At 49.4% G+C, this 21,801-nt stretch overlaps 1 protein-coding gene and 1 long non-coding RNA gene across 2 annotated transcripts; one reads left to right on the forward strand and one right to left on the reverse strand.

Moving 5' to 3' along the window:
- LOC120109532 lies at nucleotides 1-1,532 on the forward strand. Its single transcript, XR_005510382.1, has 2 exons — nucleotides 1-43; nucleotides 959-1,532. It is a non-coding gene; the product is annotated as an uncharacterized LOC120109532 (long non-coding RNA).
- A 15,977-nt stretch (nucleotides 1,533-17,509) lies between these two features.
- On the reverse strand, nucleotides 17,510-21,019 carry LOC120109531 (cytochrome P450 90B1-like). Its single transcript, XM_039123265.1, has 8 exons — nucleotides 20,652-21,019; nucleotides 20,006-20,330; nucleotides 19,772-19,924; nucleotides 18,942-19,190; nucleotides 18,732-18,824; nucleotides 18,558-18,636; nucleotides 18,314-18,420; nucleotides 17,510-17,928 (listed from the first exon to the last, which is right to left on the reverse strand). The coding sequence occupies exons 1-8, from the start codon at nucleotides 20,939-20,941 to the stop codon at nucleotides 17,692-17,694; spliced, it is 1,533 nt and encodes a 510-aa protein (XP_038979193.1). The 5' UTR covers nucleotides 20,942-21,019; the 3' UTR covers nucleotides 17,510-17,691.
- Between the last annotated feature and the right edge of the window lie 782 nt (nucleotides 21,020-21,801).

Consider the following 21,801-nt stretch of genomic DNA (forward strand, 5'->3'; position numbering starts at 1 on the left):
GGGGAGGTGAGCCAGAGTTATTCATGGCCTCGCATGTTCTCCAGTAAGTCATATTTAGTCTGAAACTTTTAGATTTGCCTGGTATTGTCATCTGAAAAGTAGTTTTTGTTTTCCAACTATTAGTTCTGTTTCTCATGATTGAGGTTGGGAAAAAATTTGAGTTGATATTTATTGGCATGTGCACTACAACAAGAGAGTTAATTACCTCTTGAAAGGAACTTTAAAATGAACAATCATACAGAGTCATGCTTTTATCATAAAAGTAATTGAGACTTATTAGTGCCATTTGTAGGTGGCAATTTTTATCTATATTAATTTTAAATTAGTAAAGTTATTCTGACCTTCCACAATCACTTGTTAGCCACGATTCTTCGAACTATAATGATGATGAATGTTTAGAAACAAACAATAATGCTTTTAATGAATGTGATTGTTGAATACGAATACTGGCTCATTATACTTCATGCTCTCTTCATCCTCTAACCTAAAACTTGTTCATGAAGAGGAGATAGATTTGTTCTGTGGGTAGGGCGCTCACAACAGATTTAAGGGTTGGGAGTTTATCTGTTTTTCCCTTATAAATATTCCTTTTCTTCTTCATTTATTTTTTTAAGGGCATTTAACAACCAGAGTTATACGAACAAGTGAATAATGTTAACACACTATGAATTAATCATTGTCTTATATAGTCAAAATTCAGAGCTGTTACTAGGCAGGCATCTGAACAAAGATGTTGTGCTTGACTTGCTTTATCCAACTATCTGATACCTACTGCTAGATTTTTTAATGATCTCATCATACATTTAGTCATGTGTTTGGTCTACCTCTCATGTTATGGTCAAGCTGGGTTATATGGATGCACCTGTAAGTGATCCACGAGTCAGTTGATTTTAGCTTCTTTAAACACAATGTTTTATTCTGTAAGAATAATGCAACTGGTTTCTTTTTATTTTGCTAGGATGCCAATTACGGTTTATATGCTTGATGACGATGCGGGTGGTCTGATTGCAATTGCCGAGTACGGCCAAGAATATGGAAAGGAGGATCCAATTCGAGTTCTTTATTATGGTTTTGGCCACTATGATGCCTTGCAGATGCCTGGAAAGAAGGGTCCAAAATCAAGGCTATAGCATAGAAAAAGGAAGGGGAGGGGGTGATTGCAATTGCCGAGTACGGCCAAGAATATGGAAAGGAGGATCCAATTGGAGTTCTTTATTATGGTTTTGGCCACTATGATGCCTTGCAGATGCCTGGAAAGAAGGGTCCAAAATCAAGGCTATAGCATAGAAAAAGGAAGGGGGGGGGGGGGGGGGGGGGGGGGGGGGGGGGGAGGGGTTGGTTGGATGGTGAGTTAATACATACTGGCTTTGGATATTCATTCCATATTCCATTAATATTTGAACACTCTCAAAGTTGCAGATATAACAGCATCAATGGAATATGATTTACAAGCAAAGTGGATTCTGTAATAAACTGCATACTATACGATGACTACTGAGACTTGTGAAACACCTCCTCCCCTCCATGCCCCCCTCAAAAAAAAGAAAGAAACAAAATAGTGTTGGGGGAATAAGACTTTTCCCCCCCAATGACACGAATGCCTCCGAGAAGCCGCACAATCGCCGACCCTGGACAGCCGAAGTCGGCGTCCGACCTCGGAACGCCCGACCTCAAGACATCCGACCTCGAGACCTCCGACCTAGAAAACTCTGATGTTCAAAGTCTACCTTATCAGCCACCTACTACGGCCATGTCCCTCTGAGGTCCGGCCGAGGACCATACTCTGACGCCCCCCCCCCCCGGCATTTATTGCGCATGGCTACTGTAAACCTCCAGTTCACTCAACAATTAATGCGGATCTCCGGCTTACTCCACAATTAATGCGGATCTTCGGCTTACTCCACAATTAATGCGGATCTCCGGCTTACTCCACATTTAATGCGCATGGCTCCTGTCATCTACGGACTCTCAGCTCTCCACGGCAAGTTAGCCCAGCAGAGTCTAGTCAACCATGATAAGTCTCTGATCTCGGCCATACCTCCGACACCAATGCAATAATTCGTCTGGTAGCGTGCAAGCCCAGGTCGTACGACGACCTCACCGCCGACATCAACGCAATGATTCACCTGATCGTGCGCCGACCTGAACAACATGCCGAGCCGTACTACGGCCTCGCCCCGTTACACCACAGGTAAACCGACCCCCGCCTATAAAAGGGAGCCTTGGCCCCTCAGGTGGGGGGTGGGGGGGAAAAATTACGCACCCTACAAACACTATTCTTCTCCTCTCTACACTATTTGCCCCCTCCCTGACTTGAGCGTCGGAGGGCCGGCGCCGGAAAACCCGGCCACCGGCTTGTCTGCAGGCACCCCAGACGGAGGACGCCGCCCGCCGACGGATCGCCGCCCCACCGTGAGGACCTGCTGCTCCCTCTCTCCGACCACCCCAGACGGAGGACGCCGCCCGCCGACCGGTCGCCGCCCCGCGTGGTGACCTCCCGCTGCTCCCTCTCCTCGACCGAAGATTGCCCCCGGGTCCAATTTCCAGCAACAGTTGGCGCTAGAGGAAGGGACCGAGTAGCGACCATGAAGTTGAGAAGTAAGGGAGCCTCCAACATCTTCCGGCGTCCCCCGCAAAGTCCTGGACGCTCCGTCCAGAATTCTCCAACTCCGGCTGACCCAGTTCCTCAGGTCCAGCCGGAACAGTTCAATGCCTTGGTATAGCAAGTCCAGGCCCTGGCCGCCGCCGTTCAGGGCCTACGACGCGAGGAAGCTTTACCAACGCTCCCCCCGCGGACTCAGGTCCCGCCGGAGTGTCCCCCCAACGGCCCGGTCTTCTCAAGCCAAAATCTGCGTGGCTCCTCCAGAGCCAACAACGAAGAACGGACTTCTCCCCGAAGGGAGCTACCGGGGAAAGATTTCAACAGAAGACCCCAGCCTTCTGAGGCTGAGTCAGCCCCAGACCACCGCGAACCGGCGCAGATCACGGCAACAATTCCGCGGGCGGGGGAGCTCGACCGAAAAGTTGAGCATCTGGAGCGCCAGATTGCGGCGTGCCACAGCAAGAAGCGAGGCAAGAGGGAGACTTTGAAGTTCACTACCAATGCCCCCTTCTCCGCCGCTCAGAGTCGAGGAGAGCCGGTTCCCGCGAGGTTCAAAATGCCTCAGGGTGGAGCCCTACAAGCGGAATCACCGATCCTCTCGACACTTGGAGAGCTATCGGGCCCCTCATGGCCTACCAAGGGTCCTCGGAGGCCATACTTTGCAAGGCCTTCCCAGCAACCCTCCGAGGGACCGCTCGGCTTTGGTTCTCTGGACTGAAGTCGAACACGGTATCCTCTTTTGAGCAACTCGGCAGGCAGTTCGCCAATAATTTTGCTGCCAGCCGACGCCAACGACGGACGTCAGATTCCCTCTTGGACATCAAACAGAAGGAGGGGGAATCCCTTAAGGAGTACCTGGACCGCTTTACCGCCGCCACCTGGGAAGTTCGCGAGCTAGACCAGTCAATAGCCATATCGGCTTTGAAGACTGGGGTTCGCTCCTACCGATTCCTCTTCTCCATCGAGAAGAGCTTCCCGGCCGACTTCACCGAGATGCTGGCCCGAGCCCGGAAGTACGCCAAGGCCGAGGAGGCGGTCGCCTCCAGGCGGGGAGCAATTGAGCCCGCCTCAAAGAGGCAGAAGAAACGCCGTGAGGAACGCGGCCGACAAAGGAGTCGATCTCCCCGTCGAGAGAAGAATCTCCCCCGGCTGAGGAGCCCGCCCCGGCAGCAGGGACGACCTCAGCAGAGGACCCCTCCTCGACCGAGGTCTCCACCACGGCCTCGGACGTACACGGGGAGGTACGAGAACTACACGCCTGTCAATGCTCCCCGGGCCGAGATCCTGATGGAAATCGAGGGTCGGGACTTCTTCCGACCCCCGCCTCCTATGCGAGACACGGGAGTTCCCCGTAACCCCAGGAAGTACTGTCGCTTCCATCGGGACCGTGGGCACGACACGGAGGACTGCTTCCAGCTTCGGGACGAGATAGAAGCACTCATCCATCGGGGAGTACTCAATCGGTTCGTGAGGAACCGACATGAGGAAAGGAGGCCGGCGGAGAATACCATACCGTCCGAGAATCCGGACGACAACAGGCCCAATGCCGGCACCATCAACATGATTGGGAGGGCCTCGGCAGGAACGGCCGCCCAGAGAGCACCCCCGAAGCGCCCACGCACTGATGAAGTCATCTCGTTCTCAGACGAGGACTTAGAAGGGGTCGAGACCCCTCATGATGACGCTGTGGTCATCTCTATGATTGTAAATAGGTTTGATGTAAAGCGTGTCCTAGTTGACAATGGAAGTTCAGCCAACGTTTTGTATTATCATGCCTACCAAAAAATGGGGTTGCCAGAAGGACATCTCCGGAGAATTAATGCCCCACTGGTTGGGTTCACTGGGGATTCAGTCCCAGTTGAAGGTGAGGCTAGCTTCCTTGTCACGGTTGGCCTCGCTCCCCGGGAGAGCACGGTAAGGACGGACTTCCTTGTGGTCCGTCTGCCCTCAGTCTACAATGCCATCCTTGGACGGCCAGGGCTAAACGCCCTTCGAGCCGTGGTTTCAACCCGCCATCTGCTCATGCGATTCCCCACCGGCCAAGGAGTAGGCGAGGCCCGCGGAGACCAGCTGGTCGCCAAGCAATGCTACATGGCGGCCCACGGAGTAAAACAACCAACCGGGGCAACGATTCAGCCAACGGGCCCCTCATTACCCATAGAAACCCTCGATGCGAGGGACACCCCTTGGAAGAAGCAAGTAGAGCCCGGTGAGCTTCTTGTTCAAGTTCCACTACGAGAAAATTTCCTGAGCTAACTGTGCAGGTCGGCTCCGGCCTTGGCGCCTGCGAGAGGGACCACCTCGTCAGCTTCCTGCGGGACAACGCTGACGTCTTCGCCTGGTCGTCCGCGGACGTGCCAGGAATTGACCCTGAGGTCATGGTCCATCGGCTCCAGGTGAAGCCAACTAGCAGACCTGTGAAGCAGAAGAAAAGGGGCTCCGCCCCAGAACGACAACGGGCTGCGGTCGAGGAGGTGGACAAACTCCTCGGAGCCGGCTTCATCCGGGAGGTCTCCTACCCGGACTGGCTCGCCAACGTAGTCCTCGTAAAGAAGGCCAATGGGAAATGGCGCATGTGCGTGGACTACACCGACCTGAACAAGGCCTGCCGAAAGACAACTTCCCCTCCCGAGCATCGACCAGCTCGTCGACTCCACCTCAGGACACCAACTGCTAATTTTATGGACGCCTTTTCAGGGTATAATCAAATCCGAATGGCGCCGGAAGACGAGAAAAAGACGGCCTTCATCACCGACAAGGGCACCTACTGCTACAAGGTGATGCCCTTCGGCCTGAAGAATGCTGGAGCCACCTATCAGAGGTTGGTCAGCCAAATTTTCAAAGATCAGATTGGCCGAAATATGGAAGTCTACGTGGACGACATGCTGGTGAAAAGCCGAGCGGTGGAGCACCATGTAGCTGACCTCAACGAGACATTCTCCAAGCTCAGGAGATACCGAATGAAGCTCAACCTGGCGAAGTGCGCGTTCGGAGTCACCTCGGGCAAATTCCTGGGTTTCATAGTCACCCAACGTGGAATTGAAGCCAACCCCGAGAAAATCCAAGCGCTGCAAGAAATGGCGCCTCCGAAAACAGTTAAGGAGGTGCAGCGGCTTGCAGGGCGGGTTGCCGCCTTGGGAAGGTTCGTCTCCCGGTCAGCCGAGCGCTGCCTCCCTTTCTTCAAGAGCCTCAAGCGGCCGAAAGACTTCCGGTGGTCAGAAGAATGCCAGCGAGCCTTTGAAGAGCTCCGGAGCCTTCTGGCCTCTCCCCTGCTGCTCACCAAGCCCCAGAAGGGCGAGGTCCTTTATTTATACCTGGCCGTCTCCCCAGCTGCAGTGAGCTCAGTCCTCATCCGGGAAGAGGACAAGCTCCAAAAGCCGGTCTATTACACCAGCCGGGTTCTCAGGGATGCTGAGACCCGATATTCTAAACTTGAGAAGACCATCTTCGCTCTCATCATCTCAGCTCGGAGACTCAGGCCTTACTTCCAAGCCCACACAATAGCTATACTGACCGACCAGCCTATGAAGCAAATATTGCAAAGGTCGGATCGTGCGGGGAGGATCGCCAAATGGGCGGTCGAGCTCGGAGAATTTGACCTCGAATATCGGCCCAGGCCGGCCATCAAAGCTCAGATACTCGCCGACTTCATCGTAGAATGTACCCTGCGGACGACCCCGAGTTGCCTCCCGTATCCACGGAGGAAGCACCGAGGCCACCATGGGTCCTACACTCGGACGGATCTTCAACCTCGGGGGGTAGCGGAGCCGGGCTCATCCTCACCAGTCCAGATGGAGTGGTGGCCGAGCAAGCCTTGCGCCTCGAATTTCCAGCCTCGAACAACGAGGCTGAATACGAGGCTCTCATCGCCGGGCTCAAGCTGGCGAAAGAACTGAAAGTGAAGGACCTAAAAGCCTTCAGCGACTCCCAGCTGGTAGTGAACCAGATCCAAGGAGACTTTGAAGCTAAAGAGCCATCCATGCAAAAGTATCTCCAAAAGGTGCGGAACTCTCGTCTGCCCTGAACTCCTTCAGTATTCAGTACTTCCCAGAGCGAAAAACCTCAGGGCAGACCAGCTGTCCAAATTGGCAACCTCCCGCATGAGCGAGCTTCCCAAGGGAACTACGCTCGAATATCTTCAGGTCCCCAGCACGGAGGAACCAGAGCCCGCCATGTGCATCGACTCCGAGCCAAGCTGGATCGACGGGTTCGTTTGCTATCTCCAAGACGGGACCCTACCTCATGACGGGACAGAAGCTCGCCGAATCAAGCGCCAAGCCCCCGGTATGTCTTGTACGAGAATAGACTTTATCGTCGATCATTTACTTCTCCCCTGCTCAGATGCCTCCGCCCCTCCGAGGCGGACTACGCTCTCCGAGAGGTCCATGAAGGAATCTGCGGAAATCACCTGGAGGGTCGGGCACTGGCCCATAAGATCCTGCGGCAAGGATATTACTGGCCCACACTCCAGAGGGATGCAACAGATTTCGTCCGCAAGTGCGACCGATGTCAACGGAACGCTAATATCCAGCGCCGACCTTCGGCCCTGCTGACCTCCATCATCGCCCCCTGGCCGTTTGCCCAATGGGGGATCGACATCCTGGGGCCCTTTCCCCTGGCCACCAGACAGAGAAAGTTCCTGGTCGTCTCCATCGACTACTTCACCAAATGGGTTGAAGCCGAACCTGTAGCCCGGATCACCGAACAAAAGATGCGGGACTTCGTGTGGAAGTCCATAATTTGCAGATTCGGGCTACCTCGTATCCTTATATCCGACAATGGTCGGCAGTTTGACAATGTCCATTTCAGGAAATTTTGTTCTGAGCTCGGCATTGATCACCGTTTTACCTCGGTTTGCCCATCCCCAGGCAAACGGGAGACTGAGGTAACTAACCGTACTATTTTGCAGGGACTCAAGGCTAGGCTCGATCGGTCCAAAGGACAGTGGGTCGAGGACTTGTATAACGTCCTCTGGGCGTATCGGACTACTTTCCGACTGCCCACGGGAGAGACCCCTTCAACCTAGCATACGGCACCGAAGCCGTCATCCGCTAGAGATCGGCCTTCCTTCCCCAAGGGTGGAGCATTACGACCCCGACACCAATTCCTCCCAGCTCAGGAGCAACTTGGACCTGTCGAAGAGACACGAGAGGTCGCCCGGTCCATATGGCAAGATACCAGCAGAAAACGGCCCAATACTACAACTCCAGAGTCAAGCCCAAGCTCTTCAAAGTAGGGACCACGTCCTCAGGAGAGCCGAGGCTTCTCAACCGACCGAGCAAGGAAAGCTCGCCCCGAATTGGAAGGGCCATATCAAATCGCCCGAGTACAACGACCCGGAGCATACAAATTGAAGTCCCTAGAGGGACCCTGATCCCACGAAGCTGGAACTCGAGAATCTACGAATGTACTACCAGTGAAACCCCGAGGGGTTCAAAACAATCAGGGCAATAGACTCAGCCTCTTTTCTGCAAATAATTCTCCCATTTTGATAATCATAATTCTCTTCTAATGTTGGGTCGTCTGTGATCCCCAGATCCCCCGACCAAAATCGGGATGCCTCGAGGTTCGACCGTAGAGTCCCAAACTCCCTCGATCTCGGGAAGTATCGCAGGACGATGGAACATCGACTTGGCGCAAGATTCCCCCGACTAAGGTCGGGATGCCTCGAGGGTCGACCGTAGAGCCCAAACTCCCTCGACCTCGGGAAGCGTCGTAGGTCGATAGCGCGTGCCCAGACCCATCGACTGACGAACGATCCCTCGACTAAGGTCGGGATGCCCCGAGGGTCGACGTAGAGCCCCAATCCCTCGACCTCGGGAAGCGTCGCAGGTCGATAGCGCGTGCCCAGACCCATCGACCTGACGAACGATCCCTCGACTAAGGTCGGGATGCCCGAGGGTCGACCGTAGAGTCCCAAACTCCCTCGACCTCGGAAGCGTCGCAGGTCGATAGCGCGTGCCCAGACCCATCGACCTGACGAACGATCCCTCGACTAAGGTCGGGATGCCCCGAGGGTCGACCGTAGAGTCCCAAACTCCCTCGACCTTAGGAAGCGTCGCAGGTCGATAGCGCGTGCCCAGACCATCGACCTGACGAACGATCCCTCGACTAAGGTCGGGGATGCCCCGAGGGTCACCGTAGTCCCAAACTCCCTCGACCTCGGGAAGCGTCGCAGTCGATAGCGCGTGCCAGACCCATCGACCTGACGACGATCCCTCGACTAAGGTCGGATGTCCCGAGGGTCGACCGTAGAGTCCCAAACTCCTCGACCTCGGGATGCACCACAGGTCGGCAAAGCGTACTCAAACCCGCCGACCTGACACAAGACTCCTCGACCAAGGTTGGGGCGCCCCGAGGTCCGACCATAAGGACTCAAGCTCCCTTGACCTCGAAAGGAGTTACAAATCAATAAAGCCTCCCCAGATTCTCTCAACTTCGGCGGGCGTCGTCGGGTCCGCGAGAAGCCCGAGCCCCCTTACAAGTCAAAAATGACTCCGAAAGTCGACGAGGAAAGGAAGCAACCAACTCCGCCATGTGGAGCACAACTCTGAGAATGCAAGAGGTACATCTAATTCGATGTCCCCCCTTGTCAAATTTTATCTACATACTGCTAAGCGGAGTTTCATCCAACGTTGGAGTCTCATCTCGCCCAAAGTCGGGCTACTCCAATGGGTCGGTTTAAGACCGATCTCCTAACAATATTATGCATGCTCCGCTCATCAAATCTCCACAACTTAAACAGTCTTCACAAATTAGGGCCCAACTCGGGCCCCCATACGTAGACTCCGATGTTTAGCTGAGAAAATGACCCGGCCGCGAGTGTACCAGCCGAACACAGATACCAAGGCAATCTTCAAAGACCCCAGCCTTGTTCGCCAAAACTTCGGCAAGCTCTTGAGAACGATAGCTATGAAATCTTCGGCGATAATTCGACTATTAGCCCGCACTCCCTACGAAGTATCCGGGAGCCGAGTTCGGAAACCCGACCAGACTCCACGAATAGCGACACGTACAGGACCCAGCCCGGTCTTACTCGAAGGGCTAAGGCCCGACCCCGATGCCTTAAGAACCTAAAGGCCAGGCATGGCAACTTCTGCGATTCTAAGATCCGAGTTGTAGGACTTGGAAAAATTTTCTAAAAAACCTGGGCTCGGAGCTCCCTTTGGTCGGGATGACTGGAATCCGAGAAAGCCAAGATATAGCCCACGAAAAGGGCGACTTTGTTAAGCAGCCCGAAAACTAAAATACAAAGTTAGAAGTCGGTTAGCTAAGACTCTAGCCTCATTCACGACAAGAAAAGGAAAGACGAGCACAGGATGACAGCATTTTTTCATTGATAAAGGGCGGAGAGGCTAATTACAGAATTGGAGGTCGGCCATCAAAAGCCGACCTCGATACAATGAAAAAGAAAAAAATACGCCAAGTCTTAAGCGGCGGCAGCGACATCCGCGGGGTCGTCTGGCACGGTGATGACCTCGAGACCTTCAGCCGGCACAGGCTCGGGGTCGGGGGCAGGGGCCTCGGGTGCCGCCTCCGGGACGCCGTCCGTCTCGGCCACCCTCGTCGAAGGCTCGGCGGGATCTTGTTCATACAATCCTGCCTCGGATGTCAAAATGGCAGGAAGGTCTTCCGTGTCGGACCCGTAGCCCGGGTTCATCCTCGGACGGACCGTCGAAAGGTCGAACTGGGGACAGAACCGGGCCATCTGCTGCCGGAAGTTCTCGAAACCCCGGAGAAACCCGTCGACCGTCTCCTCCTCTAACATGTCGCGGAACTCTTCCGACTCCTTGAAGAGTTCCACGGCATGTTCAGCTCGCTCGAGTGCCCTCCTCTCTCGGGCCTCAAGCTGCTCGATTCGGAGCGGGAAACCCCGTCCTCATATTTGAGGGCCCGCGACTTCTGATTGGACCTCCCCCAGGCGCGCCTCTGAGGGCGCGCAGAGCCGACTTGGTCAAGGCGTGGGCGGCTCTCTCCTCCTCGAGCGCCTCCGCCATAGCAAGGCGCCCGGCCTCGATGGCTCTTTGCCGAGTCTCGGGCCTCGGCCAATGCCGCCTCCAGCTCGGCGATCCTTTTCTTAGCCGGCTCCAACTGCCGGCTGACCCGCCGGGTCTCTTCCTGACATCCCTGGGCGATGAACACCAGGGTGTCGAGCTCGTGAACATGCTGTGGAGAAAGAGACAAAATGATCGTGAGTTAAAAACATATGGATTCGCTAATAACTTTAAGGAAATCGAGAAAAAGGACTTACCCGGGCGGTGTTGCAGTAGGTACTGTCAATGACCTCTTCCAGCGAAAATGTTCCGGAACTTGGCCCGGTCCGCCGGAAGCATCGCACGCCGGAACACGGCGCGTGCGACCTCAGCATTATGAATAGCTGAACTCCCCTCGGGGATAGGGGAGTCCAGCTCATCCGACTCCTCTTGAAAGTACCTTGAGGAGCTCGGCACGTCCGGCCTCGGGATCTCGGGCCGCTTGCTTCAGGGCCCCTGGTCGGCTCGGGCCCGAGCGCTGTGAGGAACCCGAAGCCGGGTCCTCCCGCTGGGCAATGGGGGTAAGGCAAGGAGGGGCCGCTGGGCCCACGTCGCTGACGACCCGCGCCCGCCTCGGGTCGGCTGTGGAGGCCCCCGCCTCGGGGCCACTCGTCCCGGCCGACGTGGGAAGCGCCGGCCGACCTTGCCTTCTTCCGAGGCTGGGGCATAGCTCCCCCGGCCTCGGCCTCACGCCTCCTCATGCGGGAGAAGAGGGACACGTTGCTGGTTGGCATGTGAGGGATGTCTGAAATCAAAAATTTCCCAAGTGTTAGACCAATATAAACGAAAAGAAAAGACAAACAAGAAGGTAATGCAACTGCTCTTACTCTCGGGGCGCGCCGAGCTCAGACCCACGCTCGCCAGGGCGTCCTCCCGTAGGAGCTCGGTCAGGTCGTAGCCCTTCCCGAGGGCTCGCAGAGAGTCCAGGACCCTCAGCTCCCTCCCCGAGGGCTCGGAGAGCTTGTTGAGGGCCTTCAACCGAGGGTGTCCCCACTTCGGATTGAACCCCCACGGCGCCTCGGACGCCAGGAAGAAAAATTTCCCCTTCCACTCATGAATAGAGGAAGGGGGCCCCGTGAAAGAGCGACATACCGCCTCGGAAGGCAAAGTATAGCCACTCCGCGTCCGCCGGGTTCTTCTTTAATAAGAAACACCGACGGAAGACGCTCACGGTAATCGGGATCCCATGCCCGAGACACAGGGAGAGGAACCCGATGATAGTTCTCCACGAGTTCGGAGCGAGTTGTGCTGGGACGAGTTGGTACTCGACCAGCAAAGCTGTTCACGAACTCGTGAACGGAGAACCGCAGGCCGGCCCAGAGGGTCTCGCGGTGAACCGCGATCCGACCTGGGGGCGGCGCGTCACCCTATCTTCCGGCCCCGCAGTTTCGAGGCGGAACCCGGGCTGGAAGAAAATCGGGAGCGGATTAATTCCAACTCCTCCCCCGACAGACTTGACCCAACCTCCTCAGGACCGAGACCCATTTTTACAGAAGAGCGAAATGAGATTGAAAATGGAGGATGAAAAACTGGGGAAGGAAAGGGAAGAGGAGCCCTAGCAGTTGAAGGGTAGGGACCTACTGGACATCGCCGGAAATCGCTTCGGGCACCGACGGCAGGAGTTGGACAGGGAATAGAGCAAGAAGGAGGATAGCAAAATAAGAGGCAGCCAAATAAAACCTTTAGGGCAAACTCGAGGGGTTTATATAGGCCCCCCTGACCGCCCAGATCGGCAGGATCGGTTCCCATCCCCCGGCCGGATTGCGCCACGTGTCGACCTCGGAGGCCGAGGCACCGTATTCACTCCGGATCAATAAATCGGGTACGAAATCGAAATATTGTCCCATCGGATCTCGGGGCCTTCATCATGGGCCCGCAGAATCGAATCGCCTTGAAAAACGAGCGGACGGCACCCCCGCTCCCCTCATTTAATAAGGCCCTGGGGCACGTGGAGCCCCGATGTAGCCTCCAACTCGCCAGATCCATGATCCGGTAACGCGAGATCGGAAACGTCCGACCTCAGATCATGCCGCGTGTCCATTTTGAACACAAAACGGCACACTCATTGATGAACGGGGAGCTTCGACCACAGGATCAAGGCGCCGCCTCGCCGAGCTCGAGGACCCTCATCATGGGTCCGCCGCACGAAGCGACCTCGGTGATCCAAGAGGCGCCACCCCCGTTACAGCCGCCTCGAAAAACGTAAGGATACAAGCCTCATCATAAGTTCACTGAATAAAGCAACCTCGAGGCACCAAAGGGCGCAAGTTTCACCATAAAAACTCCGACAAACACAAGGGCGCGGACGAGATTCGCCCAACTTTAATGATAGACTTTACTTCCCACGTCCGAGCCCGCAAGCCGCTCGAACTCGGAAGTCGGGGGTAGTGTTGGGGGAATAAGACTTTTCCCCCCCAATGACACGAATGCCCCGAGAAGCCGCACAATCGCCGACCCTGGACAGCCGAAGTCGGCGTCCGACCTCGGAACGCCCGACCTCAAGACATCCGACCTCGAGACCTCCGACCTAGGAAAACCCTGATGTTCAAAGTCTACCTTTTTCAGCCACCTACTACGGCCATGCCCCTCTGAGGTCCGGCCGAGGACCATACTCTGACGCCCCCCCCGGCATTTATTGCGCATGGCTACTGTAAACCTCCAGTTCACTCAACAATTAATGCGGATCTCCGGCTTACTCCACAATTAATGCGGATCTCCGGCTTACTCCACAATTAATGCGGATCTCCGGCTTACTCCACATTTAATGCGCATGGCTCCTGTCATCTACGGACTCTCAGCTCTCCACGGCAAGTTAGCCCAGCAAAGTCTAGTCAACCATGATAAGTCTCTGATCTCGGCCATACCTCCGACACCAATGCAATAATTCGTCTGGTAGCGTGCAAGCCCAGGTTGTACGACGACCTCACCGCCGACATCAACGCAATGATTCACCTGATCGTGCGCCGACCTGAACAAACATGCCGAGCCGTACTACGGCCTCGCCCCGTTACACCACAGGTAAACCGACCCCCGCCTATAAAAGGGAGCCTTGGCCCCTCAGGTGGGGCGTGGGGGGGGAAAAAATTACGCACCCTACAAACACTATTCTTCTCCTCTCTATACTATTTGCCCCCTCCCTGACTTGAGCGTCGGAGGGCCGGCGCCGGAAAAACCCGGCCACCGGCTTGTCTGCAGGCACCCCAGACGGAGGACGCCGCCCGCCGACGGATCGCCGCCCCACCGTGAGGACCTGCTGCTCCCTCTCTCCGACCACCCCAGACGGAGGACGCCGCCCGCCGACCGGTCGCCGCCCCGCTGTGGTGACCTCCCGCTGCTCCCTCTCCTCGGCGAAGATTGCCCCTGGGTCCAATTTCCAGCAACAACACCATATCCTAATCCATAATAGAATCCCAAAGACTGGCTAGATAGCAGCCACGTAGCAATGCCGATAGCTGAATAATAAGATGCTCTAACCTCGATAAAGGCCGAGTTTAATTAAAATTTCATTTGATAGGATTACTTATATCATATTCCAATCAATTGCATAAAGATTGACTAAAATGATGCCATATGGAAAGGCTCGAAAAAAGCTGAATGATAGTTAAAAAAATAAACTGAGAAATAATTGGGTAGGCCGATCACCTTGTGGCACCACGTAAAGTAGGATAAGTTATATTAAAGAGCACTGGTTGGACTAGGCTAGCTGTTAGGTCACTTGAGGTACAGGCTGAGTCTCCAAGATAAGTGGTAAAACATGGGCCCGTTGTAAGTATAAATTACGGGCTTAAATATTGAACTGAAGGCTAATTATTTTCTTTGTTATTCATATGGCTAAGGCATGGTGTGACATAGAGTAGACCTCAGAGCAAGGCACAAAAAGCCGAGATGGTTGCCGAAAGATCAGGACAAGAAAATGGGGACAAATGGTTAAAGATTGGAATTGGCTGCGGCAACTGTTGTGAGGAAATGACTAAAAGTAGTGGTAACTGGAGATGACAGATGTCAACATTGAGAGGGACAATTGACTAACAAATAGAAGGAAGATGTATAAATATCAAATAATCCTAAGAAGTAACCTTTCTCCAAACAATGGTCCGCATCTTTCTTATTTTATCTTTCAGTTATCTTTATTGTCAATTTGTTAGTTCCTAGTTTATTTTTTTTTTACTAGAGTGGGTTGATTTTCTCAGAAAACAAAATGCTCCGAAGTGCTCGGGGTACCTCATCGTCCCCAGTCCACAGGATATCTTCGGAGTGACTGGCCACGTAAGCAGCCACCCAATCCGTAGTTCCATTACTTCATAGTTCTTAGCTCGTAGAGCAGCTCAATGAATTTAGATACCTAAGGCGAACTCACTAATAATAATAATAAATATATTTGAAAATTATTTGGAGGCCTCAATGCATTTATAGTTAAGAGTCTTTTGATAGCCTCAGTGCATTTATAGCTAAGGGCTCGTTTGGTTCATCGGAAGCATTTTCCCTCGTAGGAATATGATTCCTGGAAAGCAGATTCGTAGGAAGATGATGCCTAGGAAAGTACTTTTGGCATATTTGATTGATCATAGAAAAGTGACAGATTTCCAGAGTGCTTATGTTTAGTTGACCATCCACTTTTCTGGAAAAGTTATGTGTAATTCCTATTATACCCTTAATAAAAATTAGGTCTTTAATGCCTCTTTAATGCTGAAGGGCCTTTTTGGGAAAAAATAAAAATGAAGTGATTCCCGGCTTATGGGAAAGTAACTTTTCCATGTTTCTCACGGAAAAGACTTTTCCATGAAATGTGGGAATCATATTCCCATGAGGATACAACTTTTTCATCTATCTCCTTTGAAAACTCCAACCAAACAAGAGGTATCCTATTACTTTCCTGTTGACCACACTTTCCTCCTTATTTTTCCTGTGAGCCAAACGAGCCTAAGAGTCTTTAGGCTTGGGGTCTCAATGCATTTATAGCTAAGAATCTTTAAGCTTAAGGGCCTCAATACATTTATAGCTAAGAGTGTTTTAGGAGCCTTAATATATTTTTATCTAAGAATTTTTAGGCCGGAGTCTTAGGCGACCGCTTCAGTCGTCTAAGAATTGAGCCGGTCCATAATCACGGCTCCCTTTCTTGAGAAGGCAGCACTCGATAGTGAGTCTTGAAGGTCAAAGCAGCAAGATTCATCGTCATCTATCCTCTCTGGTATGGACACGAGAAATTAGCTTGCATACTTATCCAGCCAAGTCATTTACTTGTTTCCTTTCCATCTCAGTGCAAGAAAGGGAAACATTTGGCAACGAGTCGTTCCTCCATCTTCATGGATTTGGACCTCTCCATCACCGCCTTCCCCATCCTTGGCCGCAACCTCACCAAGCTCGAACTTCTCGAAACCCAACTTGCAGAGACTGTCATGGCTGTCATCCGCTTCCATGAAGTCATCATTGGATTGGATCTGCACCATCATTGCTCTCTTCAGTAGTGGCCACAACACTCTGTGTCTATTAATTGTTTGATGTCATCTTTATTATGGAGGAGGTGACGGTGGTGAGACCAATAATGGCAACGGTTGCTAAAAGAGCTGGCTATGAAAGCGATGTTGAGCAAAAGCTGGTTCTACCTAAACTTTGTCTGGGATAAAAAGATGGGGGATCATCTGGATCTTAGATATTCTCATGTTTATGTATCGGTTTAAGTAGTCCCACGATCAAATTACCCCCCTACCAAGGCTTATATTCGTTATTGATCCCTTTTTCAATGGTTTAAACTTTGGATTAGTAGTTGCTTGACGGTATCACAGCTAATATGAGTTCAAATTTCTACTAAAGATAATTTTACCTGTTTATTTTTGAAATCACCAATTATTCCCAAAACTTAAGCCAATAGAATGTGGTAAATTTATTTATATATTTTATATTTTTTTACACTATCCCTCATATATGGGCCAGACTTTTTTTTTAATGGGTGAGCTCAAGTGCGGTGACAGGGTTCGAACTCAGAATTTCTACTCGAACTAATACCATATTGAAATTACCACTTGTCCCAAAAACTTAAATTAATATGATAAAGTAGATTTATTTATATATTTTATATTTTCTTACGGAGTAATTTCCTCCCTTGATTTGTTGTAAAAGGTCTAATATATTTTGTTGAACCTTCATTTAGCACTCACCTTCATTTCCACTATTATAATTAATTGGATATTTTTAGGAGGCAATTCTCCACTTCCAAAAAAATGCTGGGCTTGTTATGGTTCCTTCCGTGTTGTGTTCAAAATCACCCAAGATTGGACAAAAACAAGACTATTTTGCCAAAGATATGAATCTGAGCCTAACCTGTCTTGAGATAAAACTTTAGGTTGGCTATAGACTAACCTAATATCAGTTCATGCACAACATGAGGAATATCTATGGACTCGTTTGGTCTGCGGCAAAAGAAGAAAAAAAGTATGGTTAATGGAAAAAAAATACCTCTTATTTAGTTGGAGTTTTCAAAGAAAAGAAATGCGAAAGTAATATTCCTATAAGAATAAAATTCCAATGTTTTATAGAAAAGAAAAACTTATAAAGGACATGGAAAAGCTACTTTTCTAATGGCTGGAAATTGAGATCTTTTTTTTTCTAAAATATTCTTAAGTCATCAAATTTTTTTTCCTTTTATTAAGGGTATAATAGATATTTTATACCACCTTTTCGGAAAAGTAGATACTCAATTAAACACAAGCCATTCTGAAAATGTATTATTTTTCCATAATCAACCATGCATGCAAAAACAATTTTTCTAGGCACGAAATTATATTTCTACAAAAAATATTTTAGTAAGAAAAAATCTTTCCTGCATACCAAATGAATCCATAAGGTAAAAAGCATTCATTAACACAAACTACATTCCAACTGCCTAGTGATGGCAAATCTCAAATAACAATACACCAATACCAATTCATTCAAGTCTGCCACCTTGGTTTCATTATATCTTCACAAAAACTTCTGAGACACTTTGATGTCCAACTTTTTCCTCTTCAATTCATTCATTCAAGTCTATCTTGTACATACACCATTCTTTGATCCTGATCCTTACATGGACACTTGTGGATTTGAAAGTAACCTGACTTTAATAGGCAGACCTTTGGGGAAGTCAAGTGAAGGGAAAGCCATGGGAAGATCAGGTTCTGCGAGCTCCCAGTTAAAATTGATGACAAGGTGGTGAAGAAAAACTGCCATCTCCATCCTCCCAAGCACAGCTCCAGGACAGAGGCGTGCTCCCCCACCAAACGCCATGAAGTTGTTGGTCCTTCTTATGCCGTGGTCACTCTTCAACCCATGCATCCACCCACCCAACAAAATGAAGCTAGAGAGAATTTTGGCAATTTCATTAAATCGTGTCTCTAGTTTGGTGAATTATAAATTCCTCCAAAGGATGCATTTCCCATTGTGAATTTGCATGATTTTGAAAGTAGGAACTGTGATTCTGCACACTAAGTGTTTGGATGTGTGATAAAAAATCTAGAAATTCTACTAATCATGGGATTAAACATATCTATTCCTCTCAGTCAAACAGCTTTTCAAAAATTATCATGTCCTATGGATTAAACAAATAGGAAGATTGAAAGAATTATGGTTTTGAAATTACAAAACCACTGACCTAAAAATTCACTTCTTTAGTCTCATTTTCCAGCCAATAGCTTGGTTGACATACCTGCCATCTCCATGGATTGAACTGCTCAGGAGATTCAAAAAATGAAGGATCCAAATGCACCGCTGGGAGAACTGCCATCACATTACACCCTTGTGGAATGTCATAACCTGTCACAACAATGAAAACAAAAACCAAAAATATAAAGCAATGCATGGAAGGAACAAATAAATAACCCCAAGTCCTTTCTTAGTACACTAATCCAACCTTATGAATTTTTCATCAAGGAAAAAAAAAAAACTCCAACCTTTGAATTTAATATGTGTGCTGGCCTTCCTCTGGATATAGGGAACTATGTTCCCAAGTCTTAGCGTCTCATTGATGACCTTCACCAAGCAAAATAAATAAGCACACCTATGCATTTTAGCACTGTCTTTCGATCAATTAATATATTTTTGGCTGCAATATAAGGAAAACTTACACATTGAGTGAACTCCATTTGCTTGTAGTCATCACAACTTAGTTCAGAATTTCCCCCTCGTCTTTTACCTTGAACAATCCTATCGTGCTCTTCCTGATGTAATGCACCCAAGCAGTTCCACATCAAAATCCTTTTCCATGCAATGTGGATACACATTTTGAAGCAAAATAAATTTATCTTGCTTGAGGGGAAATGGGTATATTTACCCGCAAATTGCTCAACTGCTTTGGGGCAGCCTCCAAGGAAGTAGATTGCCAAAGCTATGGCTTTTGATGTGGTGTTGTAACCACCAAAAAAGGTGCCTAATATCAGATCACCAATTTGTTCTTCCGAATAGTTGGAATTCTCCAAAGTCCATTGAAGCAAGTCATCCTTAGCATCTTCTTCCTCCACATCCTTCTTCCTACAAAGCCTCTCTTCCATACATTGCCACACAACTTCGAGAATGTATGACCTGGCCTGTGTTACCAAAATGGAGAGGAGTATGAATCAAGTAGACTATAGAATGTTTTCCTTTTTCTTTTGAAAAGAATTTGACTAGTAGATATATGACAGAGACTCACATCACAAAAACACTTGGCAAAACTTTATGCATGAATGTGTATGGATGTGGTATTGAAATTCATAGACATGCAACATAACATTAGCTAAGAATACTAAGGCATCATAGATTGGTGCTGGGACTACTCATGGTAGGGCAGAATGGATCGTACTGCACTAGGAGCAGCTTTGTTTTGGTGTTAACTGTGGTTAGATCTACCCAAAACTATAGATCTTTGCCCAATATATATAGACCATTAATATAAGCTTTTGGGCTGTCATCTTCCTTTGCTCCAAAAAAAAAGGTTGTTATTCTACACATCACCATGACAGTAACATACTAATATTTATACTCACCCCAATTAGGTTATAGCAGTCCATATTAGGTTATATCTGCGTTACTGAATACTTGATCTCAATGCAGCTATTCTTTGCTTTTATATATTTTTATTTTGTTCTTATTTTTATTTATGTGAGCAGAACAGCATACATGATGTTACCTTCAGAGCCTTACTATATGCAGTTCCAGGCAAGTTGAGCGGCAGGGACACAACCCCCTTAGCAAATGCCTCGTATTCCTTTCTCAACTTCTCAGTTACAGGAGTTCCAGGCTCCAAACTCAGGATATTCTTGGCCATCATATGAAAGCATAGCTGCACAAAAGTAGATCAATGCCGAAGAATTCTTTATCCCTAATAACATAACTACATAATAATTGTTTATTTTTGGTTAACCTTTCTTGCTTCATATTTGCCCAGTACTACAGAATCATTCTTCCACGAGCTCATGACGAACGCTGCAATTCGATAGGCATCTCGCAAGAATGGGGTCTTGAGCTTGCCATTGTTTGCGAAATTGAGGTTGATCGATCTCATTTTCTTGTGAGCATCTCCCACCTGCAACAATATGGAGTGTTTCCCCAAGACCTCACCAATGCTTCTAGACCAGCCTGGTTCAAATAGTCTCGAGTCAGCTTGTAGGATGAAGCGATTCAGCTCAGCATCTGCTGAGACCACTGTAGGCTTCCCGAGCAAATTTGACATGAAAATTTTTCCATGCCTGCATCAAGGTTGTGCAAAAGAATGAGTTGTCATAAGATCTTAGAAGCCAAGAATGTGAATACAAGCAGGAGAAGGAGCGGGAAGTGAGTGCATCAAGGACTGACATAATTCATTTTATAGTTCATTTGATTTTGTTATGCAGTTTTGATACCAAAAACTCTCCCTGCTTCTATAGAACAAATGCAGGCCTATGCATGTCAAGATATAGAAAAGCATCCCTTCCTCCCTCTTTAGCAGGCCTAACTGGTAACTCATCCGTATTCTTGGAATATAATGCGACCACAACTCTGGAGAAAATTTGGAGAGTCGAGTTGCGTACTTTGAGATGCGTTGCTGCATGAAATCTCCTATTGAGGTTGATGGATGGGGCTTGAGAAAAGGGAGGGTCTCTCCCAGGACAGGCCAACCCATGTCTCCTTGGGGGAGTCGGAAGGCTTTCTGCTGGCCATGGCTCCTCCAGCTGAAGGCTGAAATGGTGATCAAGATTGTAGAACACAGCAAGACAAGCAGCACTATGAGAAACATCTCCTTCTGATCCTCTAATGGACTCATGGTAATCATTTTATAGGTGAAACAAAGCATAGAGGAGATGGTCATTAATTCTATCATACTACTGTAACCTTAAGGCGATGTTGATTCCTCTTGTCTCTCAGGTTACAAGATGCCGCTTCAGTCAACATGCTATAATTTATCCACAAGGGTCTGCTTTGAAATCTGAAAAGATAATTGGTAACAGACATCATATGTTCAAAAAAATGTGGATCTCAACATCAAACCACCCTAGGCAGCCATAGTGGTGCAAACTTATCCTTGTCACATAGCACCGAACACCTGTTCTTTTCACTCAGTTTTTTAACGGATAAGACGGGTAGGGTTCCATTATCCAATAAAACCATGCTTGACCCGATCACCCTTATCTAGTCTTGGTGGCTTAGCAACAGCACAAACAGTACGTGAATGAATGGAAGGAAAACAAGAAGCTTCTTCACAGAGGAGTGATGCCTGCAGCACTGGAATAAAGGGTCAATGGCAGGAACTCAATCATTTAAGAAAGTAAACTTCAAACAGTCAAGCATGCAAGAGAGAGAGAGGACTGGTAGCTAAATTCTATGCAACAACTACTGATCAAAACTAATGATGTGGAAGCTAGTTTGTCATCCAGTTATTTTATTTATTTATGACCAAACCTAGGATCTCTCCCTAGTGCCAGCACTCAGCAGACTGAAGACCTATAGACAATGTAAGCACCATATCTTGGTCTTGCAATTTACCCTGTTTTTGATGCAATATCTAGTTTACCATTAAAGAGCTTCAACCGAAATAAGAATTTTAAGAGTGCGTTATGACTTTGGCATGTACATAGCCCATTAATCCTGTGACAGGGGAGGTGTCCATATGGATGCCAATTTTTTCCCATATCGGGGGAGGGGACTGGATAAAAACCACATTAACATCAAATGAGAATTGAA

This window comes from Phoenix dactylifera, unplaced genomic scaffold, assembly GCF_009389715.1.
Source record: "Phoenix dactylifera cultivar Barhee BC4 unplaced genomic scaffold, palm_55x_up_171113_PBpolish2nd_filt_p 002332F, whole genome shotgun sequence".
Lineage (NCBI taxonomy): Eukaryota > Viridiplantae > Streptophyta > Magnoliopsida > Arecales > Arecaceae > Phoenix > Phoenix dactylifera.

Coding starts and splice junctions, on each gene's coding strand:
- LOC120109531 (XM_039123265.1), bottom strand. CDS start 20,941: ATGATAGAATTAATGACCATCTCCTCTATGCTTTGTTTCACCTATAAA. Junction 19,191..19,771: donor CATATAGTAAGGCTCTGAAG/GTAACATCATGT, acceptor TTGGTAACACAG/GCCAGGTCATACATTCTCGA. Junction 18,421..18,557: donor CACACATATTAAATTCAAAG/GTTGGAGTTTTT, acceptor TTGTTGTGACAG/GTTATGACATTCCACAAGGG.